Source organism: Rattus norvegicus, chromosome 14 (assembly GCF_021556685.1).
Source record: "Rattus norvegicus strain SHRSP/BbbUtx chromosome 14, alternate assembly SHRSP_T2T, whole genome shotgun sequence".
Taxonomy (NCBI): Eukaryota; Metazoa; Chordata; class Mammalia; order Rodentia; family Muridae; genus Rattus; species Rattus norvegicus.
This window is the reverse complement of record NC_141547.1, coordinates 3,945,779-3,972,879: the sequence shown is the minus strand read 5'-3', so window position 1 is coordinate 3,972,879 and position 27,101 is coordinate 3,945,779. Positions and strand designations below refer to the sequence as shown.

The window sequence follows — 27,101 nt, the reverse complement described above, 5'->3', positions numbered from 1 at the left end:
AAAGGGCGTCCCTAAGCTTAGTTCCATCGAGGTGGGCTTCGCTTCCCTCAGAAGCAAAATCTGCAAGTTATTACCACGTAGCAGACCGGGCTGTTTGATATCTCACCTGCTTTACCTGCTTGTGAATACCTCATCTGAAACAGTTCCTTGACAGTAGTGCATCTTTATTTAAAGGATGGCGGTGGTGGGGCTTGTGTATGGATGCTGCCTAAGTTAGAATTCTGGCACGGCGAGCCCCAGATGCCCTTCACGTTCAGCTAGATCGGTGCACAGCACTCCTAGTTTGACTTGCTGATTAAATAAACCGATTTGTAAGGTTGCTTTTCAGACCTCTCTGCACTAGTTCTTACAGCCGTTCTGCCCAGGGCGGTGAAGTACAGTTAATTTGACATCTTCAGACCTTGCTCAACTTTTATAGGAATCAGTGTCACGATAAAGCGATCTATAGTAGTGACAGTCTTAGGAGACAGTTTAGGATTAAACTGGGTGTAATCTCCAGGAACTAGGTATTTCTAAATAAAACCGGTCCATTTCTTGTTATGGAAGCCTCTGCCTCCACCAGAAATGGACTTTGACACTGAATAAGGTGTGATTTTAGCATATGTTGTATTGCATGAACTTTTGATTTTTGATTTGCTACAAGAAGTTAAGGTTGTTAAGTGTAAGTATAGGAGAAAGAATCACCCCTTTCGGAGTACTTTTCAGTCGCTTTGAAGTAGTTTAGCTCTTCGGAATAGCTTGTGCTTTTAGTACTGGACTGTGACTCATTCTGATGTAGGTGACTCCAAATTACAACTCTTTGCAATAGCCAGAGTTGACATTGAAAAGAAAAAGTATGTTTTAGACCAAAGTTTGATGACACTACCAACGTATGTGGTGTGCCAGAAGTTAACCTTGTAGTGTGTGTGCAGAGTGAGGGGAGTCAGTCAGTGAGGAAATCCATTTTCTGTAGAGAATTGAAAAAAATAGCTGTCAAATTTGGAGTGTTTGCTTTCACTATAATGATAACAAAAATAACAATGTTAGTGATAATCTCTTAACTGCCCATCCTTAGCCACCACTGCTGCAGTTGGGCTGTAGATTTGAGTATGTCTGAGTCTGAACCTGTCGTGTGCCAGGATTTGGTTATATCTAGAAACTCTATTAAATTCTGTTCTTTCAGTCTTTATTTGTTGAGTTAAATAAAGGCTTTACCATTATGCCTGGATGGATACAGCCCACACACTCATACATATATGCATATGTGTTTTTACACAAGCTTCTGAAGTATTTAGAGAGAACAGATGACGTGGTAAAACAAATGCTGACCTTGACACATTTGTATCCCACAAGATCAGTTTCCACATCCATCACCCTCTTTGAAAGTTTGTTTTACCTTTACTTGATGTAAATTAAATTAATACTGGGTCTCCTCTTTTGGCAGTTACAAATATGGACATAAACTAGTTTTTATATTGCCAGTAGGCAGGGAAGGAGTAATATGTTTCCCCACGTGCATATTTGTAGTTATTCGTACCCCAGTTTTTTTTGTAATTGATTTAATGACTGAGTAGATGAGTATGCAGATCTGGGCTTTGCTCACAGCACACTAATTCCTTGCTGTTTCTGTGTCTTCGTAGATTATGTGCACTCTACCTGCAGGAGTGCTTACCAGGACTTCAACGGTGAGTGTCCTCTCCCGTCTCCTTTTAACCTTGCTGAGCCGATATAGCTTGGCTTTTCTCCTCATATCCATGGAGACACAAATGTTAATGCAAGAAGCCCGTGCCACTTTGTTTCAGATGTTCTTTTGACTTTTGATTTATAAATCTTAGTGTTAATGTCAGACTAAATATAGCGTTTGTTTTTCTGGTGTGTGTGTGTGTGTGTGTGTGTGTGTGTGTGTGAGAGAGAGAGAGAGAGAGAGAGAGGGAGGGAGGGAGGGAGGGAGGGAGGGAGGGAGAGAGAGAGAGAGAGAGAGAGAGAGAGAGAGATTGTGAACATGTACACTTGCTAGAGTCTGAAGAAGCCATCCGAGTCTTCTGCCACACTGATGTCTCCAGTTCTGTGTACAGTGTTTGAACTTGGGATCAGAAGAAGAAGTTAGGTTACTTGGACTTTGCATCTGTTTTATTTTACATAGGATTCTTTATTTCTTACTACTTTCTCAGTGATAGATTTGCAGGAAACTGGCTGAATGACTTTTGTTGACAAGACATTGGTGTTGAGTTACATAGATTAAGTGGATTTCTATCTTGGTTCTAGGCAACTTTTGTTGTAATACATGTTGGCTTTGTTTTCGAGGCCATTTTCCCTGAGCAAATGTGTGATAGAAAGCTGTCCAGAGGAAACCGTAACGAGGCCTGGTTACTTGTTAACAAAGCCTGATGCTGGCTTGTGGTTAGCTGCAGCTGTAGGAGACAATGCAGAATGCCATGCATATTGTTTTGATAGTTAATATCGTTAAGACCCAAGATGATAACAGAAAAAGGAAGCACAGAATAATTTGGAGGTTAAACAAAACAAAACATTACATGAAACACACGGGGGAGTGGTAGATATGTTAAACTACCAGAGAAATGCAAAATCTAGCTGTCATATCAAATATCTATTCATGAAACCAAAGCAGATGGACTAGTAAAGTCTATACCATTAAAAATGTTTATGTGTGAGTGAGCCTGCTTTTCTGTGTGTATGCCATGTGTGCACAATGCTGTTGAACTCCAGAAGAAGGCATTGGGTCCCTGGAACTGGGTTACATGTGATTGCATGCAGCTTGATGTGGTGCTGGGAATCAAACCTGGGTCTCTGTGAGAGCAGCAGGTGCTCTTGTCCTTACCTGCTGAGCCATCTTTCCAGGCCTGTTCTTATGGATATAGTTAATTTTTAGCATCTCTAAAAATTAAGAGGTACTTCAGATTTGAGAAAGGTTATTGTCATATAGAAAGTATTATGTATTTAATGAGTGCTGAAGAATCTATTTTTGAAGACAGCGATGTAGTAAAATTAACAGTTTAATTTTGTGTCAACATTAGGACAGATTAGAGGATGGAAAATTGGCTAAAGAAAATCTTAGTACATTTGTATGTATGGAAATGATGGTGCTCAGTTTAAAAAATGTTAAGGTGTTTCCTCTAAGCAATTAGCTGAATGTAGAGGCTACTCATAGCGAGTAGAGAGCGGTTAAATGAAAGTGAGTCCACAATTCTAAAGTCGCGTAAGGTCAGTGGGTTTCTGAAACGACAGAAAGCTTTGCTGGAGAGTTAGTTGAGTTCTATAAAGGTAGTCCTCGGAATTCAGCATCACATAGGCCAAGTTTATTTCATTACTAATGTTAAAAAACTCCTTCGTGGGGTTGGGGATTAGCTCAGTGGTAGAGCGCTTGCTAAGGCCCTGGGTTCGTTCCCCAGCTCCGGAAAAAAAAAAAAAGGTCCTTCGTATTGCATCTTTTATATATATATATATATTTTTTTTTTCAGTTTTCCTTTCTTTCTTTCTTTTTTTTTATTAACTTGAGTATTTCTTTTTTTTTTTTTTTTTTGGTTCTTTTTTTCGGAGCTGGGGACCGAACCCAGGGCCTTGCGCTTCCTAGGTAAGCGCTCTACCACTGAGCTAAATCCCCAGCCCCGAGTATTTCTTATATACATTTCGAGTGTTATTCCCTTTCCCAGTTTCCGGGCAAACATCCCCCTCCCCCCTCCCCTTTCTTATCGGTGTTCCCCTCCCCACCCTCCCCCCATTGTCCCCCTCCCCCCAACAGTCTAGTTCACTGGGGGTTCAGTCTTAGCAGGACCCAGGGCTTCCCCTTCCACTGGTGCTCTTACTAGGATATTCATTGCTACCTATGAGGTCAGAGTCCAGGGTCAGTCCATGTATAGTCTTTAGGTAGTGGCTTAGTCCCTGGAAACTCTGGTTGCTTGGCATTGTTGTACATATGGGGTCTCGAGCCCCTTCAAGCTCTTCCAGTTCTTTCTCTGATTCCTTCAACGGGGGTCCTATTCTCAGTTCAGTGGTTTGCTGCTGGTATTCGCCTCTGTATTTGCTGTATTCTGGCTGTGTCTCTCAGGAGCGATCTACATCCGGCTCCTGTCGGTCTGCACTTCTTTGCTTCATCCATCTTGTCTAATTGGATGGCTGTATATGCATGGGCCACATGTGGGGCAGACTCTGAATGGGTGTTCCTTCAGTCTCTGTTTTAATCTTTGCCTCTCTCTTCCCTGCCAAGGGTATTCTTGTTCCCCTTATATATATTTTAATATAACTCCAGGAGGGATTTGCCTCTGAAGATACCGTCATAGTACCATAGACACAAACGCTGCCTGCCACATGAGGATTGTTCAGGCTGTAGCCTAGACCTCTTGGTGCTTAATTCTAGGCAAAGGTCCCTAACTGTGGGCAGAGCACTCTGAATGAAAGATGTTGCTCTTACCTCTGGCTAATGTTCCCTACTTGAAAGTACTTGGAGAGTGGGTTGGGGATTTAGCTCAGTGGTAGAGCGCTTGCCTAGCAAACGCAAGGCCCTAGGTTCGGTCCCCAGCTCCGAAAAATAGAAAAAAATAGAAAAAAGAAAGTACTTGGAGGTCTTAGTTTGCATTTTATAAATGAGAAACTTCATTTCAGGGGTTTGGTTTGACTTCATTTAACAATACCTTTTTAGTACTTGTGTGTGTGTATCTGGGTAATGTTCTGAGTCTTGGGACTTACCTGTGAACAGAGTGGACAGATCCTTCCACCTCTGTGGAACTCATTTCCAGTCTGAAGGGATCAAACACACAGAATACAGTTTTAAAATAATGTATGTTAGAAGATAACAATTTTGAGGGAAAGGCCCAAGAAACAGATGACATCTGAGCATAGACTGAGAGGAGGTGAGTGGGGCTGCCGTCTGAAGAAAGACTGTAGCAGACTGTAGGAAACACGAACAGAGTTGTGTTGGCTCCACATGAAGCCAATAGTGTATGCTTAGCCTGGGGTTGGCTATCTTTCTACTGAAATAAAATAGAAGGCATGATACAGATTTCTCCACAGCGGGTTTTAGAAGAATTTTTATTTCTAGTCCTCCATGCTTTCCTTCTTTCATACCTGTCTTATGTACATAGCAGATGGGAGAGAGAACATTCTTGGTAGAGGGAAACGGATGAACAAAGGTAGGACTGAATGAACGTCAGACAGGAAGAAGACTGGTTTGACCAGAATAGACTATTTTTGCTGAGCAATTCGAAGACAAGACTAGAGAGTCGAGGTATAGCCAAAAGGCATTGAAAAATCAAGGGCAATCTGCTTATACTCAAGAATCAACAGAAGACAAGTCCTGGAAGTGGTATATTAGTGAGCACCACAGATACAGGCATTCTTGGTAGAGGGAGCAGTGAGCGGAAACATGGGTCTATATCTGCCGTGTTCTGGAAACAGCAAGGAGCCCTTTGTAAGCTGAGTGGAACAAATGTTGTAAGGTAGTCCTTGGGGTTAAGAGGTGATGGGGCAGTGCATACATGGTTTCTCAACCTAGGCATTGCTGACATTTTGGATTCGCTGACAGTTTATAGGCTCATGTGTGCACCCTCATTTCGTGTAGTCACTGCAGACTGTTGAGTGCAGCATTCTTGGTCCCTGTGTGGTAGATGTCAGTACTGACACACCGAGTGTGAGAACTAGAAGTGTTTGTAGACATCCCCTGTGCTCCTTTGCAGCTGTGAGAGGAAGGGAGGGGTGTGGCAGAGTTACTTCTGGTTAGAAATACAAGCATGAGGACCTGAGTATGAATCCCACCACCCAAGTCAACAGTCTATATAGGAGCACTGTGACTTAGCCAAGGTTCAGCGAGAGACTATCTCAAGGGAATGAAACAAAGACAGTACAGCAAAACACTTGACGTTGTCCTCCGGTGTACACACACACACACACACACACACACACACACACACAGGTGCGGGGGAGGGAGAGAGAGTGATTGATTATAGGATTATACAGGTTATTTTAAGGCTTTGCCTTTTTTTTTAAGTATTTATTTATTATATATAAAGATGGCTCTTAACTCCTGAGTCATCTCTCTAGCCATCTCTCTTTGCCTTTTAAATTGGCATAAAGTGGGAAACCATTATTGGATATGACTTATCTTATATTGTAACAATCGTTCTGGCTTTTATCTTTAGAATAAACAGAAGGGGAGTAAAAAGGAAGTAGGGGACTGGAGAGATGGCTCAGTGGTTAAGAGCACTGACTGCTTTTCTAGAGGTCCTGAGTTCAATTTCCAGCAACCACATGGTGGCTCACAACCATCTGTAGTAGAATCTGATGCCCTCTTCTGGTGTGTGTGAAGACATATATATATATATATATATATATATATATATACATATATACATATATACATATATATATAATCTTTTTTAAAAAATGGAAGTAGGAAAACCAGTTGGAAGACTTCGTGGTAATGTAGGTGAAGGTTAGAGTATTTGGCAGTGCTGTCAGTACAGGAGCAGGAAAGGCGTTCCAGTCAAGACCTAATGTTACACAGCTAGTTCTTTTGATCATTCTTTAGTTTTGCTGGATATTCCACAACTCAGCATAGTATTTATATAATAGTGATTCAAGTAAATAGAATACATTTAATTCAAATTACTAGGGCAAATTTGTTTTTCTGGATAAATTACTTTCTCATTTAATGGTAAAGAGATAAAAGTCCTAATAGTTACATTTTGAAAATGGTTTTAAAATATATTTTGGTAAGCTGTGGGAAAAGTTATTTACAGGATTTCTTCTCTATTAGTACACTGATTGTGTGTGATAGAAAGACTCCACCTTTAACTAATTACAGTATGTGAACAGTGAGTGAGAACTGCAGTGGTTTAGAAGCTCTCTGGGTATTCTGCACAGTGCCAGACCTGTAAGGGCTCAAAACATTAGTCATTCAGGGACCGTGCAGTGAAATAAACACAGAGATTGAAAAGTAAAAGCTAAGGTAGCCACTACTAACTCAGAAACAAGCAGAAGTAACTAACTTCCTGCCTTCTCTGTCCGGCTAAAGTTCACATTTAGGTTATTTTTTATGTTGAGGCCTTGCAAGAAATTTAATATTGATAATGCTGTTTTCATCTTAAAATTGTCCTCTGTATGAGAGGTACAGGCATGTGACTTTCCAAATAGTGACAGGCTTTAGTATACAATATAAAAATCATATTAATATTTCCAAGTACTTAGGAAACTTTTAAGTGTTTGGTAGCTGTCAGGTTGGCAATGGCTGATACAAATTTTGAGTTTTTTCAGTTTAAAGTTTGAATTATGTCATTAGCAGCAAATTGTTTTTTCTCTTTATAAGCAACAGTTTTATTGCATTTGTGAGAAAATGTCTGCTAAATGCCCATGTCTGAAAAGCATGGGTTATAAAATGTGATTTATTCTTTGACAATTTCCTCAGCCTACTTCATGCACCCCTCTCCAGTCCGTGATAGAGTCCTGACAAGTAACCACAGCTCCTGAGTTAGGAGGCCAGCGGCCGTGTCCCGTGCAGTAGCTAGCGTTGCACAGCACTCCTGATTCTGTGGCTCTTACCTTCTTTCTGCCCTGTCTTCAGGGTGCTGCCGAGCCTTGCAGGGGAGTACACTAATGTGCACATAGGGTCGTGTGCTCTGTACCTGATCGTTAATCTCTCCATTACCTACCGCCCACTATAAAAAGGAGCTTCTCTGACCAAGGGTGTAGGAGCAGCACTATCCTGTGGGTATAAATGTAAATGTTAGAAGGCGTTTGCACCAATGCCATTCAATGAAACCACAGTAAGGAATAGGCTCCTACGGCCTGTTACTCAGTTATGGGCCTTTGGCCAGTTTAGAGTATCATGAAAACCGTAATTTTTCCTTCCATTCTTCCTACTGAAAAGTATCCTTTATAAAAACTACTTAATGCTACCCGGCTTTTCTTTTTTTTTTTTTTTTTTTTTTTCTTTTTTCTGTTTTTCGGAGCTGGGGACCGAACCCAGGGCCTTGCGCTCGCTAGGCAAGCGCTCTACCACTGAGCTAAATCCCCAACCCCCTACCCGGCTTTTCTTGGAGAGAGCTGGTACTTTGGTGTGTAGCACAATTGCTTCAAGTGCATTTCCTGTTTGATTACATTGAGTAACAAAAGATACAATTAAATCACAATTAACAATCATTCCATCAAGGGCATTTTCAAGCAAAGGTGATGTAAAACTTGGTTGTTTTTCGTGTGTGTGTGTGTGTGTGTGTGTGTGTGTGTGTGTGTGTGTGTGTGTGTGTGATATTTAACGGGCTGCTAGATTAGCCTGGTGCTTCATACTTCCTTGATTGGTACTGAAACACCAGTTACCTACAGTGTTTATATACTTTTTAATGCAAATGCTATAAAAAGGCAAATAATAGTTTTGGCCTCATGGATTCCTGGAAAGGGTCTCAGGAACACTGGTCAGCAGGCTCTTCTATGGCAACTGCTCCTCTTTTTTTTTTTTTTTTTTTTTTTTTTTTCGGAGCTGGGGACGGAACCCAGGACCTTGAGCTTGCTAGGCAAGTGCTCTACCACTGAGCTAATTCCCCAGTCCCGCAACTGCTCCTCTAAGATGCTTTAAGAATTAGAAAGTTTCTGGTTATCTGTGATGATGTGTGTTTTTAGTCCCAACACTCCAGAGGCAGAAGCAGGCAGATCTACTTGAGTTTGAGGCCAGCCTGGTCTACAAAGTGGGCTTCAGGAAGGACAGCCAGGGCTACAACGAGAAACCCTGTCTTGAAAGAAAAAATTATGGGCTGGCAGCATGTCTCAGCTCACTTGCTGCCAAGCTTGTCCGTTTGAATTTGTGGCACATGCGCGTGCACACACACACACACACACACACACACACACACCCCACAAATAACAATTAGAAGTGAGGATGAGGCCACAACAGCAGACTGTTGTGGTACTGTATAAAACCTATAAGAATTTTTGTGTTTAATGAAACATTTTGTGGAGAAAATGCTGTATTTTACTAATAGTCTCTTGTTGACTCTTTCAGGAATGGATCGTGATTATGGCCCTGGATCTTATGGAGGTCTGGCATTCAAGGATATTTATCTAAAAATTCTTCTTTTGAGTGCCAGTAAAGGTGAGCAGCATTTAATTTTTTTCTTTTTAAACTCTTATAGGGCTGGATCGTGACTATGGCCATGGATCCTATGGGGGTCAAAGATCCATGGATTCCTACCTAAACCAGTCCTATGGCATGGACAATCACAGTGGTGGTGGTGGGGGTAGCAGGTAATAAATTGCTTAATCACTTGGCCAAATAATTAGACAGCTATAAGATTCTGGATGTGTTAAGTATATTCCTTAGGCGTTTATGATACTTGAATTTTGTTGGTATTGAATACTCACCTTAAATATTTAAAGATGCTAATTAATGGGCATATGATTTTCCTCAGTCTCACTGGTAGACATTTTAGAAGGATAGCATTATCCTTTATTTCAGCAGACTAGAGTAATGCATTCTTTAGTAGTGGACACTTTAAAAAGAACTTCTTTTACTTTTAATTCCTTATCAGTCAAAATGTCTTGATGAAACGATACAAAATATTATTGGAAATATTTATGTGTGAATTATTGTTTTTAATTGTTAAAAAAAGATTTTTGGTTTGTTTTTTGTTTTTGTTTTTGTTTTTTTCTGATGTGGGCATTGTGTAACAGTAAAATTGCCTGCCTAGAGTGGCTTTACCTGAACCACTATAGTAGCTTTCAGTTTCTAAGAAATATTTAATTTTAATTTTAAAGCAAGTTTGAAGAGCATATTGTGGTAATAGAACATGATTGTTAAATCACGTTGTTACAGGCAACTACTGGTTACATTTGGAACGCTTGTGCTTAAAAATGAGGGGTGTTGTATTTCAGCCATGGACACCGTACCTTAACTACAGTCTAGACTGTTTGTGTTTCAGTGCTGACACTCTGTGGGGGTTAAGTCAAACAGCCACAGTCTTAGGGTTGCTCATATTTCTGTAACTTTAAAGGGGTCTGGTTTTTGAGATACAAAACTTGCTTCTAAATACAAACTAGTTGGACATCTGAGATCATCGTCCTTCATAAACTGAAGGTCAGGAGTCCTTAATGACGGGCTTGAGGGGTGCTTGCTTCTCTTTGTGCCTCAGGTGTGCCCCTGGGGTTTATAGCAGAGTAAAATGAAGAAGACAGTTAACTACTGTCCTTTGTAATGTTTGAAATGTGAGGTTGGAAAGTGAAGTAGTAGTTATGTGGCTACCAGGGTTCAGAATTAAATATATCTTCAACTGAATGACCAATGTAACCTCATTTAAATGTTTTAGTGTATCAGTTATTGCCCTCTTACATTGTAAGTGTACTGTGCATAAAGTATTTCTGTAGCTGTTATTCATTTCCTGTGTAATTGTGAACTTTGAAAAAACTTTTAAGATAATAAGCAACTTCTGTAATCCTTGTTTTGGATTGTGATAAGTAAAATGATTTGCTTTTTTCTGTTGAGACAGTGTGCTTACCTTTTAGAGTAGTTTTATGCGATAGTTTTCTGATAGGAAATACTTTTCAAGTAATTGCAGGCATTATAAAATGTATTCTTTCTCATCTGCTTTGAAAAGTCACATGTAGAGGGTACACGTTAGTGGCCTCACTTTTATGTTTTACGTTCAGTCTTCTAGATTTGTTAGATATGCTGGTTATATCAGAGTGTTTAAGTGTATATTAGATATGCTGTCTCTATCAGAGTGCTTAAGGACTGGCCCTGACTTTATACCTGAGCTAATTCCTCAGCTTTGGCTATTCCAGTCAGCATGAGGCAGTTTTGTGATACGGATTATTGAGGTACAAAGGATCAGTGTCACAAAGACTCCCTACCCCATTTATGCAGTCTTCAGTTTGTGTCCCTATGAAAAGCCAAAATATTGTAAATGTTTTGTAAGTTTCAGAATTAGGGAAGGATTCAAAGAAAGTTTAATTAGTTTGTGAACTTTAGCAAATAATCTTTTCTAAGACTAGGGCTGGGCTTTAATTGTTAGACAGACGAATCTTATTAAAACGAAGCTGCTAAAAGGCAGAGTCTAAAACCAAGGTTAACTGAGCTCAGTTCTATTTAGGAACGGACTCAAGGCTTTCTGTCTGTCTCGTGGTGGACTGCCCAGCCCTAGTCAGCTGTGAGCAAAAGTAGGACTATGAACCACTATGCTATATAAATGAATTTTAGTTGATAAATGTCGTCTGATAACTTGTCTTTTGAATTGTCTAACATTAGTAAGCTTACTTTTGTTTTTTCCCTCACTGTGCAACTTTTCCAGGTTTGGACCTTATGAGTCTTACGACTCCAGGTCTTCTCTGGGTGGGCGAGATCTGTACAGATCTGGCTATGGTTTTAATGAACCCGAACAAACCCGCTTCGGAGGTAGTTATGGTGGTCGATTTGAGAGCTCCTACCGGAATAGCCTTGACTCTTTCGGAGGTAGAAACCAGGGCGGGTCTAGCTGGGAAGCACCTTACTCCCGTTCAAAATTGAGGCCTGGGTTTATGGAGGACAGAGGAAGAGAGAATTACTCTTCCTACAGCAGTTTTTCTTCACCCCATATGAAGCCTGCACCTGTAGGCTCTCGGGGGAGAGGAACGCCTGCTTATCCTGAAAGTCCGTTTGGAAGCAGAAACTATGATGCTTTTGGAGGACCATCAACAGGCAGAGGCCGAGGCCGAGGAGTAAGTACAACAGAGTCTTTTCAGATTCTTTTCAATAGTCGCTCTTTTAAACCCTTTCCAGACCATGGTTCTCAACAAGAGCAAACACTGTTTGTCCCAGTGTGTCTTAACTAGAAGCTGAGTCACAACATTTTAGGTTGACTGCAAGTTTTCCACACCTCAGAAAATAAGTTGCAGTGAGATGATTATTCATGGCGCTATCTCAAATCTCCCTTTATGTAAAAGGTGAGGACATTAGGCTTGTGGTCTAAAAGGGGTTAAAAGGAGTTGCATTTTTTCTTGTAAACACTAGCAGTTTTGCTAGTGAGATAGTTGCTGGATTGCTGTAAAAGGTACCTACCCTTTCTGAGCTTCTGAGTAGGTTAAAGGTGCAATGTATGATACACTCTCTGTCCTTCCTAACTAAACTCTAGCAAATGGAATCCCTTCAAGGTTCCGTGTTTCCTGTTAAACACCTGAGATCAAAGGTCAGTGATAGATGAGGAAAGCTTAGCTATGGTTTCATGGTGAAGAAGCTGAAGTGTATTCTAGATGGCAGGATGATTCCAGTCAATACTGTTTTGCTAACTTGCTCTCTTACTGTATGTCCTATTGGCCACTGTTTAATTTCCCCTAGCTCTATTGAGAAAGACTCTTACTTGTATATACATTTATGGTACCTTCCTAGGAAGTAATATTTTGCAAGTTATTGCCTAACTGGATAAATACACTAGCTTATAGGTGTTTAATTTCAGAATATAGTGTAACAATTACACTTTGTGGTCTTGGGTAACTTGGTGATAAATTTTTACCTATTTAGGGTGTATAGATTATGGGATTATGTAGTTTGGTCATACAAATACTATTGTATACTTATATTTTCATAGTGTAAGATGTTTATCAAAGTCAGTTGTGTTTATTCTTGCAGAAGAAAGTGTCTTGAGAACAGCTGTAGTAGGGCACTGACTGTTGGTTCTGACTGTTTTAGCCTTTGATCATCACTGTGGTTTGTCTTGTAGGAATTTTGCATTTTTAACAGTTACTCTGTACTTACATAAAATGCATTGCACCTTTAATGTTTGCACTAAAGGTTTTCTGATGTGACCATATAAATGACATGAGACATTTATGTAACTCTCGCAGGTTAGATAGATATTTCTAATCATGTTACTATGGAAGCAGCAGCGTTAGTGCTCCATACGTGATGATTTGTAGGTCAGTTCAAAGAAGTTGGAATAGTAGGCTTTGGGTTTTGAAATTGAAAATACATTCTAGTTTGAAAATTTGGAAAAATATTTATTATCTTGTGTGCTGTATAATTTTAGGCAAAGGATTTTTTCTTAATGAAGACTCAGGCATCTGTTCTGTTTCTTTGATGGGGAAACTGAGCACTTTGTATTTACCGTCCTCGTCTGAGTGGACTTCTCTCTCCTTCCTTCTATTAGCCAAGTGTATGAGCTCGCAGGATCTTCCTCTTAACTCACTCGTACGGTTCCCATTGGGACCTTCTCTTTAGATTACTCCACAGGCTTTCCCTTCGGAAAGTAAGACTAGCAGAATAAATGTCTGTGCACATGGCCTCTTGGTCTAGTGGAGTTGATAATGGTAAGAGCAGAGGAGGGGGACAGAGTCGTGTGTGGTATGACTTTGTAAACTTGTGTGTCTTGGGCTGCTGGGGTCCAGGAAGACTGACTGGGCGTCAGTCAGATGCAGTCTCAGGGAACACTGACTGGGCGTCAGTCAGATGCAGTCTTACGAAGGGTCTTGGGGCCTGATGCTTGCCCTGCCTTAACCCTCCTCCTTGGGGGCTGATGCTTGCCCTGCCTTAACCCTCCTCCTTGGGGGCTGATGCTTGCCCTGCCTTAACCCTCCTCCTTCCTGCGGAGGTTCCATCTCGTCTTCTCACTCCCGTTTGCAGCAGGGAGGAATCCTAAATGACTCTTTATTTCAAACTACAAATATGATCATCTCTGGGTATGTTAGTTTTAAGCAGGTTTTAGTAAAATAAAGCTTTCTTCTTTGATGGGAACTCTGAAGAGGAGTTGTCAGAGAGTTGTACAGGTGGTGACCTTCTGACAGGCACACGGTGTTTATGATCGCAAATAACTTTGAACTGCAAAAATTAAAAGCAATAGGACACACCCACCAATGCAATACTGGACATTCTAATTCATTGGAATTAAGTTCATGTAATAATTTTTAAAATTCGTATATGTGCTTTCTCAGAGTGGACATGTAAATTCAGTTACGTTCCACAGAACGTTCAGGTGAAAACTAGAAAATAGACGACTAACGAATTATGTTAATTCATATTTTAGCCACTGACATTATGCTAATGTTTCTTGATTTCACAAATTGCAGCACATGGGTGATTTTGGAAGCTTCCATAGACCTGGAATTATTGTTGACTATCAGAACAAACCTGCCAATGTGACGATTGCTACTGCAAGAGGAATAAAAAGGAAAATGATGCAAATATTTATTAAGCCCGGGGGAGCCTTTATCAAGAAACCCAAGCTAGCAAAGCCGATGGATAAGATGAACCTCAGCAAATCACCTAGTAAGTGAGAACCGCTGCCCAGGGCGCGTGACGTTGTCAGCGCTCACTCCGTGGTGATGGCCAGTGTCCTGTAGGAAAGTGCCCAGGAGTTACCACTGGGAATGGGCCTGCGAGTCCCCTTATGTAGTTATTATCCAGTTGTTACTGTTCAAATGTATGTTTGATTGTTCTTTATGTATGTATGTACATGGGAATGTGCCTCCCACAGCATGCATGTGGAGGGCAGACTACACCCTGCAGGAGTTACTTCTGTTATTCCACTGTAGAGGTCCCAGGAATTGACCTCAGGTCGTCAGGCATGGTGACAGGAGCCGTTCCTGGCTCATCCATTGTCAGCCCTCAAATGTACCTTTAAAATTAACATGCACTGGTCAATTTATTTTTCTCTGAGCCTTAGTTACCCTCCTACCCCTTTCTTTCTCTCTTTCTTGAGACAAGGTCTTACTATATAGTTCTGGATGGCCTAGAACTTGACATGTACACCAGGCTGGCCTTGAACTCACAGAGATTCACTTGTCTCTGCCTTCTGAGTGGTAGGATTAAGGGAATGTACCATTTACACCCAGCATCATGTATTTTTTAAAAGGCTTTGCCGATGACTTTGATTCAGACTCCTTTCTTGGGATGTTATATTTATTGTTGGAGGAGTATGTGTCATAATGTACAGAACTCTGTCAGGACAAAGGGAAGAAAAAGTCCCTTGTCCTTGGCATTAGGTCATAGGTTTCCTCTAGAAAATTAGTTTGCTGTTAGTCTTCTGGAGATGGTATCTCTTAGAGATAATCATATTTCTGTTACTACAAAGTTGGAAAATTCAAGCCCATATGAAGATGGGAATAAGAGAATTTATACTAGTGCCAAGGGGTGTGACAACCTAGCAATAAGCTGAAAATGAAAAAAAATTTACACTTTACAATTCGCAGTTTTAATTCAAACAAAGAGCTACTGGCCCAAGGACTGATACATATGGATCTGTGGGAGAGAGGGAGCATGTATATGACCCACTGGTTTTAACAAGGCTGTGGGGACTGACTATTGAGAGCAGGAGAGAGCAGTCTTTGTGTCGAGTGGTTGAACTGGCTGACGTGCCTTACACAAATGCTAACATGAAGGAACCGCTTCCAAGAACAGGCTTCAAAACCTCTTAGCAGAAAGTGTAGTAAGTATTCATGACTCTGTATTTAACAAGAAATTTTTATACAGGACACCAAAAGCATGAGCAACAAATAAAAACAGAAACAAAATTTCATCAAAATTAAAACCTTTGTGCTTCAAAAGCCATCATGAGAAATTGCGTGTGGTGGTGTACACTTGTCATCTCAGGGGTTGGGAGCCTGAGTCAGAAAGATTGTGAGTTTGAAGTCATGTTGAGTACATAAGACTTTGTATCTTTCTTTTCTACTCTCTGCTGAGCCGTTTCACTACCTCCTTCTCCCTCTCTTTAGGTTATGTTCTGTAGTCCTGGCTGGCTCAGTCCTGGCCTGTAGAATCTGAGAGGGTTTCCATTGCAAGGTGGTCAAGTTAGCTTTGGCCACACATAGACCAGCTCAGGGTAATCCTCCTGCACTGGGTCCTGATCCTTGGAATTATGGCCATTCATCAATGTGCTTGGTAGTTGTGGAGAAATGTCTACACTGCTGTAAAAAGGTGAACAGTGGGGCCTGCAGTTTGCAAAAGAGCCTGGCATCTGTCCCTCAGGTAGGAAGCTGATTGTACAACTCAGCAGTCCATCCTAGAGCTCTACCCAGGAACCGAGCGGGCAAGCAGGCCACACTAAAGCACGCACAGCTGTGTGCTATGCAGTGCTTTGACCAATGATGGAGTGGATATACACAGAGTTGAACTGTAAAAATTAAAAACAGTAGGACACAATGTAATACTGGAGATTCTAATTCATTGGAGTTAAGTTCATCTAATAATTTTTTTTTCTTTTTCTTTTTTTTCGGAGTTGGGGACCAAACCCAGGGCCTTGCGGTTGCTAGGCAAGCGCTCTACCACTGAGCTAAATCCCCAACCCCAAGTTCATGTAATAATTTTTAAAATTCGTATATGTGCTTTCTCAGAGTAATTCAGGTAAATTCAGTTACGTTCCACAGAACGTTCAGGTGAAAACTAGAAAATAGACGACAAACGAATACAGAATAAGTTTTTGGCAGTATAAACAATACCATATTTTTCAAACTTGTTTGGAGAAAACTATAAATTTTTTAACCAAAACAACTTTAAAATCTGAACTTCTTATTGAGTAGTTTCACTGAAGGAATTGTTTTAAACAACAGTGATGCTAGTAAGAGTTCCTCCTAAAAGGAGAAAGGGAGCAGTCAACCCCAGAATAGTTTCTAATTAAATACATTTTAATTTAAAAGTAGGTGCTTATTATAATTTTGAAATACTGACAGTTTATTTGTTGTTTAATGTCTTATCTCCACTTAAATTAAGGATTAGTAAGTGTATACAATTTGATAAAAGCATGTTTTTAAATTTTTTTTCTTTGTGGGGGTGCTTTTCCAGATTGATTTATATTTTATGGAACTGGAGTTAGGGTTAGCTGTGCGTGCGCTCTTAGGAGTGCTACGAATTGACGCCAGGCTCTTTGGAAGAAGACTCAGTGCTCTTAACTGTCTAGTGTCTCTCCAGCCAGCTCCAGATTGTAAGTGTTAGAGGTAACATGGTATTTATTGAATGCTTCCTGCACATGGCACTAGTTAGAGAGTGGACACACATTACTTGGTGTATTTTTAAGCCAAACTGAGGAGGGATAGGTATGTGTGTCGTGCTCTCCAGAGGACACATAGGTGATTGGCTTCCTGGGTCAGGCAGCCCTGGGACCTAGGCCTCTGCACCTGGACTTCCTTTCAGCTGTAGCAGACTTGCTTCATATTGTTTCCATCATTTATTTTTAATTTGTTTAATTAGTTTGAATGTATTTATCCCATGCCTTGAACTTATTTTGTAGTGGAGGAGGAACTTAAAGTCTACATGCTCCTGCCTCTGCTTCCGAGGTGCTTGGAATTATAGGCACAGGACACTGGACCTGATTGATTTATGTTTCGTGCTATGCATTTATGTATGTGTTGAGATGGTGAGAGGTACATGGCTCACATATGTGGAGACCAAGGGTCCACATCGGGCGTCATCCTTAGTTTGTTTATTTGAAGCATGGTTTCCCACTGAACCTGGAACTTAGCAGTTTTGGTTGGTTGTTTGGCCAGCAAGCTCCAAAGATCCTTTTATATCTGCCTCTCCAGTCCTGGAGTGACAAGTGTCTGCCACCTGCCCAGCTGTTTAACTGGGTGTCAGGGATCTGGACCCAGACCTTTATGCCTGTGTGTGTGGCAGACATCGTACCTGCTGAGCTCCAGCTCCACAGCACCTCCCCTCCCCATCCCTCCATGTGTGTGTGTGTGTGTGTGTGTGTGTGTCTGCGTCTGCGCACGTGCGTGTGCTGGATGCACGTGTGGTTACCAGTATCTGTGTGCATACGCAGGGACCAGAGGATAGCTTTGGGTTTCTTGCTGTACCATTCTCTATCTTACGTCCTTGAGACAAACGCCTTCAGTGAATCAGAAGTTAGACTGGTAGACCGTAAAGCCCTCACTCTCCTTTCCTCTTACCCCAAAATGTTGTTGGGGTGTCAGGCACAGATGTGACCACCACCTGCTCTTTACACGAATGCAGGAGGTAGACCCTCCACGCTTGTGCAGCAAGCACTCTTACCCATCTCCTCAGCTTCCTTTTAATTTTAAAGAAGTTTTTCTCAGGGTTGGAGAAATGGCTCAGTGGTTAGAGTTCCTTCTGCAGAGGACGCAGTTCTGGTTCACAGCACCCACATGGCAGCCAACCACTGTATATAACTCCAGTTGCAGGTTCTGGCCTCCATGGACACTGCGTGTACATTATACATGTGGTCTATTTACATACGTGCAAACAAAAATACTCATACATAAAATAAAAATAATTGAAAAACTTTTTTCTAATTATAGACATTTTAACCTTATCATTAAAAATAGGAAATACAGTACTAGACCCTTTCTCTAGATTTATTGAATATAAAACACAAGAATAAGCAAAAAAAGCAGATTTAAACAAAAATATGTAGTAAATGTCACATAGAAATGAAGCAGATATAGAAAATCACTCACTATGTATTAAAATGAAGGTTTTTTTTTTTCTCTTCTTTTTCCCCTAATCTTAGCAAAAACTGATCCTAAAAATGAAGAAGAAGAAAAGCGGCGAATTGAGGCTCGACGAGAGAAGCAAAGACGTAGACGAGAGAAAAACAGTGAGAAATACGGGGATGGATACAGGTTTGTGTCACTAAGTCAAAAGTGAGGCTTATGGGGGCTGGAGAGATGGCTCAGCGGTTAAGAGCACCGACTGCTCTTCCAGAGGTCATGAGTTCAATTCCCAGCAACCACATGGTAGCTCACAACCATCTGTAATGGAATCCGATGCCCTCTTCTAGTGTATCTGAAGACAGCTACAGTGTACTTGTATATGATAAATAAATAAATCTTTAAAAAAAAAAAGTGAGGCTTATTAAAAGGTGGATTGTTTTAAGCTAGATGCCTTTCCTAAGCATAGTGTCACATGCCGTAACCTCTGCTTACAACGCTATGCAGGCGCTTTGTTGATTTAGTGCGGACTGAATGGCACGCTGAGACCCCATCTCAAGACGTTTCCTAAAATTGGCAGATATGTTTTATAGAATATGAAAAAGTTCAAATCAGCAGAGATTTGACTAAATTAAAGGGGTGGGGCTAGGGCTGCTGTAGAGTGTTTGCCTCTAGTACACAAAGCCTTGATGAAGTACTCAGTACTCAGTACTCAGTACTCAGTACTGCAGGAGCCGAGTACACCAGCGTAACTATAATCCCAGCACTTGAGTAGTGGATTTGACAGCAGCAACACTGTGACGCTCTTGACTAGGGCAGCTTGAGTTTTATTAGTGTGTGTCATTTCCAGTAGAGATGCCAGAGAAAATTCTGAAAGAGTGAGGAAAGAGTACGCACTGGTATCTTTAGATCTGGCACATGGGAAGGTCATGCTGTGGGCCTGGAGGCGGGTTGCTGGGTAAGAGTGTGTGCTGCACAGCATGAGACCCGCGGGAGACCCCATAACCTACAGAGTGGGTGTAGCAAGCGTGCTGTCAGCAGTGGGGGCGGGGCTGCTGAGCTTGCTGGCTGCCTGCTCAGTTCATAGGAGATTTCCCTATGAGTTGTCCATGAACCCACAGGTACACAGATGTGTAAAGGACCCAGACAAGCACACTGATGAGTGCCCGCTCAGGGATGCCCAGCAGTGAACACAGTTGTGATGAGCAGACTGCGGTTACAGTAGCATGCAATTTAAAGATTTGATTAAACAACTAGTTTTAGAGTCAGTTTAGATCCTCGTATCCTATGTAGAGAAATTATAAATTTAAAAAAAATGCAAAAGAAGAGTAAAACAAAGGATTTTCTTCTCTGTAACTTTTTTTTTCCAGGCTTAAGGTCAGTTGTATGAGAGAAATGATGAGGGCTGGGAAGGTGACTCATCAGTAAAAAGAATGTACTGCTTTTCTAAACCCACGTTTAGGTCCTAGCATGTTGTGAGGCACAGATCTGCCTGTTACTTCAGCTTCAGGGGATTCAGTGGCCTCTTCTGAATAAATAAATGAACCCCACACCTAAATAAAAGTAAATGAATTTTAGAAAAAGATGAATAGATTTGACTATGGACTCAGAACCTTTTTTTTTTAAACAATTGATTTATATTTCATGATATGGATCTTTGCTTGCATGTATTCATATGCACTATCTGTGTGCAGTGGCTGCAGAAGTCCGAGGGCATAGGATCTTCTAGAACTGGAGTTAGGATTGTGAGCCACCCTGTGGGTGCTGAGAACTGAACTGGGTCCTCTGCAAGAACAACAAGTGCTCTAATCACTGAGCCTTTTCTTCAGCCTTAGGACTCACAACTGGGAGGGACAGCAAGTGGTCTTAGAAAATATAATTGTAAGAAATGTGTGATGTCTCATTTAAACATTAACCTTGATACAGGTTACCCACTTACTTTGAAAGAAAGAAAACTAAGCTGTATGATGTGTACTTTAGTGAAGGAACACCTCGAGGGAACATGTGAGACAGTAACATAAACCAAACGAAAAGTGAGCAGATTTACTCAGTTAGTGGGTAGTTGTGTAATGTTAGAACTATTAGAAATCAAATGTCAGGTTAAAAAAGTTAAACAACTTTGTATCTATTGATTTTTACCAAGTAAATAACCTAAAAACACAATCTATAGAAATTATCATTACAACATGATTGCATTAAATCCTAATGGGAATTAAATATCAGTTTAGAGAATGATGAAGTTGATAAAGTTTTGACTCATTACCTTTCGAGCTTTTGTTAAAAATGAAGATTACTATGGAGAAAAGGGTAAAAGTAGAAAAATACATACTTAAAATGTAAATTATGTATTAGGAAAAAGACGGAACAGGGTCTCCCTCTGTATCATGCTGGCCTTGACTTTGTGAGCCCCTTCCTTAGCCTCCCAGTTGCTGAGATTACAGGCATGTGCCAATCTGTCTGTCAGGACAGTTTCTTTTTAATTTTATTTTTCTTGAATATTTTATGTATTTACATTTCAAATGTTATCCCCTTCCCCCCCTCTCCTAAATCCCCTCCCAACACTTCTATGAGGATACTCCTACCCATCCACTCCCACCTCAACGCCCTGGCATTTCCCTACACTGGGGAAACAAGCCTTCATAGGACCAAGGGCTTCCCCTATTGATGCCACACAAGGCCATCCTCTGCTACACATGTGGCTGGAGCCATGGGTCCCTCCATGTGTACTCTTTGGTTGGTGGTTTATTCCCTGAGAACTCTGGAGTCTGGTTGGTTGATACTGCTCTTCCTCTGGGGTTGCAAACCTGTTCAGTTCCTTCAGTCCTTCCCTTATCTCCTCTATTGGAGTCTCCGTGCTCGCATCCGCATCTGTATTGTAGGGCTCTGGCAGAGCCTCTCAGGGAACACCCATATCTGACTCCACCAGGAAATTTTTTTTAAAGATTTGTTTGTTTGTTTGTTTGTTTATTTATTTATTTATTTTTATGCATGTGAGTACACTATCACTGTCTTCAGACCCACCAGAAGAGGGCGCCAGATCCCATTACAGATGGTTGCGAGCCACCATGTGGTGCTGGGAATTGAACTCAGGACCTCTGGAAGAGCAGTCAGTACTCTTAACCACTGAGCCATCTCTCCAGCCCCACCAGGAAATTTTTAAGAAGACTCCTTATGTTAGGAAAATAAAGAATATAAAGTTTCCAAAGTACGAATACAAAATCTTGTATCTAGCTTTAATAATCTGGTCTTTTTCTGGTTTATTGTTCCTAATTTACAAGTATTTGAGAAAGAGTAGAATTAAACGTAATAAGAATTGTTCTATAAAGAGTTATAATTTGTTTTTCTATAAAATTTTCTTATTTTTGAGATTATAATATAATTATGTTATTTCCTCCTTTCCTTTCTCCCTGCAGACTCTCCCATATCCGCCCCCTTCTTCTTTTTGAAAAGAGCCTCATGGGCTCTTTTTTTTTTTTTTTTATTAACTTTTACTTGCATGCATGTGTATGTACCTGTGTATATGTTCCAAAATATGAGTTGGTGTGGTGTTACTTGCATGTGTGTTTTCAGGGCTGACTGTTTGTGCTCTGCCCTGGGGAAGACTATTTTTCCTAGTTTCAGCCTTCTTCAGTTGTCGATAATTCACGTTGTAGAGACCTTGTAGAGACTTTGGCAGGTCCTTGTTCAGCTCATGTTTAGGTAGTCATGTTGGTGAGTTTTTATGGTGTAGCTTCTAAGATTACTAGGAGACACATTTTACAACAAATTCCCTGATCCTTTGTCTCTTAGTCTTTCCCCTTCTTCCACAGTGTTTCCGAGAGTGAGGTCTGGGAGGTGTTTGGGGACTAGGTTCCACATGTCCACAGTGTTTCTGAGAGTGAGGTCTGGGAGGTGTTTGGGGACTAGGTTCCACATGTCCACATTTTGATTGGTTGTAGTTTTCTTTTACGGTCTTTGTTTGTTGCAAAGACAAGTTTCCTTTATGAGAGGTAAAGAGCGGACTTATCCATGACTGCATTTAGTGTACTTGGGCATTATGTTGGTTTGCTAAGTGGTTGTAGCTTGTTCCTCAGATCCATGACCTCACTAGCCTTGTTGGCTAGGTCTTCAGGGTCCACCATGATTTCCCTCTAGTTGAGTAGGTCGTAAGTCCAATCAGAGCTCTTGGTTACTGCCAGGGTATGGATGCCACTGTTGCACTTAGAGAGAACATGCTACATTTGCCTTTCTAGGTCTGGGGTAACTCACTCAGTACTTTTTTTTTTAAACTTTTTTCTTTTTTCTTGCAGCTGAATAGTACTTCCCAGTGTACATGCACCATATTTTTGTTATCCATTTGCTAGTTGAAGGCCATCGAGGCTGTTTGTATCTCCCAGCTGCTGTGAAAGAGTAGTGAAGGAGTGGGGTAGTGGGGTCCTGTGGTGGGTTTGTTCTTAGCCTTTGGAGTTCCTCACACTGATGTCCACAGTAGCTGCGCTAGTTTGCAATCCCCTCAGTAGTGAATGGCGGCTCCTTTTCCCCTGCAGCCCCTCTAGCATTTGCTGTTGGTCGTTTTGTTAATTTTTGCCATTCTGATGGAGGTAGGATGAAATCTCAAAGTTGTTTTGGTTTGCTTTTTTTCTTTTGGTAGGGATGATGAACGTTTTCTGAGATTTTTCTTAGCCCTTCCCCCCCTTCATTCAAGACCACTCTGTTCAGGTCCCAGGCCATATTTTGACTGGGCCTTTTTTTCTTTTTTCTTTTTTTTTTTTAGTTCTTTATATAGCCTGGATATTAATCCTCTGTCAGATGTGTAGCTGGCCGAGATTCTCTCCCATTCTCTGGGTTTCCCCTTTTGGATTGTTTCTCTAGCTGTGGAGGCAATTTTAATTTTATGAAGTCCATGCGTCAGATGTTAGCTTTAATTCTTGGACAAATGAAGTCTTATTTAGGAAGTTATTTCCTACTCTGTATCGTGTAGGATATTACCTGTTTTCTTCTAGCCTTTTCGGGTTTCACTTTTAGGTGTTTGATCCATTTGGAATTAGTTTTGTACAAGGTGACAGATGTGGGTCTGTTTTCATTCTTCCGGATGTGGAAGCCAGTTTGGTTAGCACACTGTCTGTTGAAGATACTTTCTTTTGATTGGGATTGCTTTGAATCTGTATATTCCTAATGTTAATTCTTCCAGTCCCTGAGCATGGGCTGTCTTTCCATTTTCTACTGTCTTTTTCTATCTCTTTCATCAGAGGCTTAAAGTCTTCTTTTTTCTGAGGTCCTTCACCTCCTTGGTTGAGTTTATTCAGAGATACTTACTTTTCTTTGAGGCTATTGTGAGTGGGAATGTGTCCACCATCTTGGTTCTGTATGTTTGTTGTTGGTGTATAGAAAAGCTATTGATTCATGCAAGTTGATCCTGTATATTGCCACATTGCTTACTTTTTCATTTATAAAAACTTCTTGGTCTAACATCTGGGGTCTGTATAGTTACCATGTCATCTGCAGTAGGGATAGTCTGATTTCTTTCCTATTTGTATCTCTGTAGTTTCCTTCTCTTGCCTTATTGCTGTGGCTAGTACTTCAAGCACAGTATTGAAAAGGAGTGGGGAGAGTAGACATCCTGTCTTGTTCCTGACCTCAGTGGGATTGCTTCAACCTTTTCTCCACCTATGATGTTGGTTGTGAGTGTCTTGTACATAGGTAGCGCTTACCATGTTGTTATGTCTTCTCTAAGCCCCTGGGGCATGGTGGATCTTGTCATTTTCCGCATCTGGTTTTTGTTTTTTAAGTTTATGTATGTGAGTTCTGCATCATTGACTTGGGCATGTTGAACTATCGCTGCACTCAGGGATAAAGCCAGCGTGGTTATGTGGGACAGTCTTTCTAATGTCCGTCTGCATTCTGTTTGCAGGTGTTGTACTGAGTATGTTTGAGTCTCGTGTTGGGGGATATTGCCCTGCAGTTATTATTTTTGAAGGGGGTAGGAGCTGTCTGCCTGGCTTTAGTCTTAGAGTGATAACTGGCTTCATAGGAGTTTGGAGGTGCTCCTGTCTCTATTTTTTGAAGTGGTTGGAGGGGAGTTTGCGCTAGTATTTCAGTGTTTGGTCTTTTGCTTTTTAACCTGGAAAGCTTTAGGTTGCTCACTGCTTGCTTTAATTTTGGCAGTTTTGCAGAATCTAGAAATCCATCCATTTCTTTTAGGTTTTTCAGCTTAATGGAGTACAAGTTTTTAAAATATTTCCTTATAATATTCTGAATTTCTTTGGTGTCTGTTGTAGTGTTTCCTTGTTCATTTCTGACTGTTATTTTGACTCCTCTTGCTTGCCTGCCTTCCTTTCTTTTTGGGGGTGTTTGTTGAGCAGTGGGTGTGTCAATCTTGCTCATCTTCTCAAACAGCTCTGAGATCCAGTGATTGTTTGTGCAGTTTTTGTTGTTTCTGTTTCATTGATTTCCTTGATTTTTATTCTTTTTTGCCATTGATTGGGTGTGGGTTGGGTTTGTTCCTCCCGTCTTTGGCTGGCATCACCGTCATTTGCGTGAGCTCTTTAACACCTGAGCTGCAGACCTGAGCTCCCTATGGGGCTGCGCTTAGTGTCCCAAAGGCTTTGCAGTGTTTGCATTTCATTTAACTCCAGGAAACTTTTCCTTCTCGTTTCATTTTCAGCAACATATTCTTTAGTCTCCATGGGTTTTGTATTTACTAGAAATGCGTTTGCTGTCAGCTTTAAATTTTATTGCATAGTGGTCAGATAGGATACAAAGAGTGATCTTAGTCCTTTTGAATTTGTAAACATTTGTTTTGGTTCCCAGGATATGGTTCATTTCAGCGAAGCTTCAGTGCTGCTTTATAGAATGTATATTCTTTGTGTTTATGTGAATATTCTGTAAATATCTGTTAAGTCCATTTGATGTATGATGCTAATAAGTCTGATGTTTCTCTATTTTTGTTTTAGATGACCTGTTTATTGGGAAAAAGTGAGGTATTGAAATCCCCTGATTTTGGTTTTGGAGACAAGGCTTCTCTGTGTAGTCCTGGCTGTCCTGGAACCCAAATCTGTAGACCAGACTGACCTCAAACTCAGTGAGCCCACCTGCCTCTGCCTCTTGAGTACTGGCATTAAAGGCTTGTGCCACCATGGCCCTTTTGAATCCCCTACTACTAATGGATTGATATTAATCCGTGTCATTAAATCCAGTAGTGTTTTTTGTTTTGGATTTAAATTAAATAGCATGCTGCAGAATTTGGTGCATATGTTTGGGATGGTGATGTCTGTTGGTTAACTGTCCCTTTTATTAGAATGAAGTATCCCTCGGTATCTTTTCTGTTTGGTTCTAGTTTGAAGTCTGTTTAGTTAGGTATTAGGACTGAGGAGCCTGCTAGCTTTCTGATCCCATTTTATTGGAGTTCCTTTGTCCGTCCTTGTATTTTAAGGCAGTGCCTATATTTAAAGATATGATGTGTTGCTTCTTGTAGACAACAGACAAACAGATTTTGTTTCTTGTCCAGTATGTGTATGTTGATTAAAGAATCGAGGCCACTGATATTTAAAGTCACTATTGAAATGTACTTGTTAGTTACAGTCATCATAGTGTTGGTCCTTGGTGTTTGGTTCTCAGTGGTACTATGTGTTTTAATAATTATGGCTTCATATTTTTTTTCATAGTCTATGCTATTCTCAGTTTCTCTCTTCAGCCCAAATTATTGCTTCCTGTATTTTCCTTAGGTTTGGTTTTTGTATATGTTTTTGTGCTGCTTATATTATAGAAAGGTTTTCTTTCTTCTTCAATCATGGTAGATAGATAGTTTTGCTGTGTGTATTGGTCTAGGCTGGCTGTCATAGTCTTAGGGCCTGGGCTGCATTGCTCCAGGATCCTTTGACTTTCAACATTTTCTTTGAGAAATCAGCTGTTAATCCCCATAGCTGTTTACATGTGACTTGTGTGTTCTTTTTCTCTTGCAAGTTCAACCCACTTTGTATGTATATATACTCAGTGTTTTAGTTATGCTATGGCAATGGGGAGCGTCTTTCCTTGTCTAGTGTTTTTGATGTTCTGTGTACTTCTATCTGTCTGAGTGTGACTGACTTCCCATAGTTTAGGGAACTTGTTGAACATCTATCTGGTCTATACCATTAACTTGGGATTCTTTTCCTTCATCTGTGTCTATAATTTGAGGATTTGATTAGTTCATGGTGTCTGTCCCCTGGGCCTGTCTTCATCATTTCCTTCAACCTGGTTCATGTTCTCTCAGACATCACTTAGGAATCTATTCTCCTTCAGTTCTGTCTCCTTACTTTCACTGAGTTTTTTTTGTGTTTTTAAACTTCTTGAATTCTTTGGTAAAGTTTATGGTTTTCCTTTTAAATTCTATGTTCTTGGTTTCATTTAGGTAGTTTTTATTGGGAAGCATTTCTACAGAACTGGTAGGATTGACGAGAAGGCCCTGCCTTGTTCTTTCATCTTGTTTGTATGTTTTGGTGAGGTCTGTCTCGTGGAGGTGTTTTGTTAGCTCTCAGTCTGATATAAGCGGGTTAGGGCAGAAGAGAGGATGTGCAGGTTGGAACTAAAGGGTGGACATGGCTTGTGGAATGAAGTGAGTGGACTGGGGCGGTGGATAGGATTCTGGTCCAAGCCTGAAATGTGGGCATCAGATCAGGCTTGGTGTGAGGTTGGATGTAGCATGGGAGGACTGTGTGGACTGACAGGTAGGTAGAGAGGATTCTGGCAGAAACCTAGGCCAGGGTATTAGGTGTGGCCTGGGATAGAGCTGAAGGACTGGGGAGAAAGGGTGAGTGGGT

The 27,101-nt window shown here is 40.8% G+C and overlaps 1 protein-coding gene across 7 annotated transcripts in view; it reads left to right on the top strand.

Annotated features, from left to right (window-relative positions):
• Zfp326 (zinc finger protein 326) overlaps nt 1–27,101 on the top strand; it is a 39,833-nt gene that overhangs the window by 537 nt on the left and 12,195 nt on the right. The window contains 6 exon segments of one of the 7 annotated variants that reach the window (NM_001447007.1): nt 1,620–1,664; nt 8,984–9,019; nt 9,114–9,225; nt 11,265–11,670; nt 14,011–14,209; nt 18,405–18,516. In NM_001447007.1, coding sequence (NP_001433936.1) covers nt 1,620–1,664; nt 8,984–9,019; nt 9,114–9,225; nt 11,265–11,670; nt 14,011–14,209; nt 18,405–18,516 — 910 coding nt within the window. 7 annotated transcript variants of the gene reach the window in all.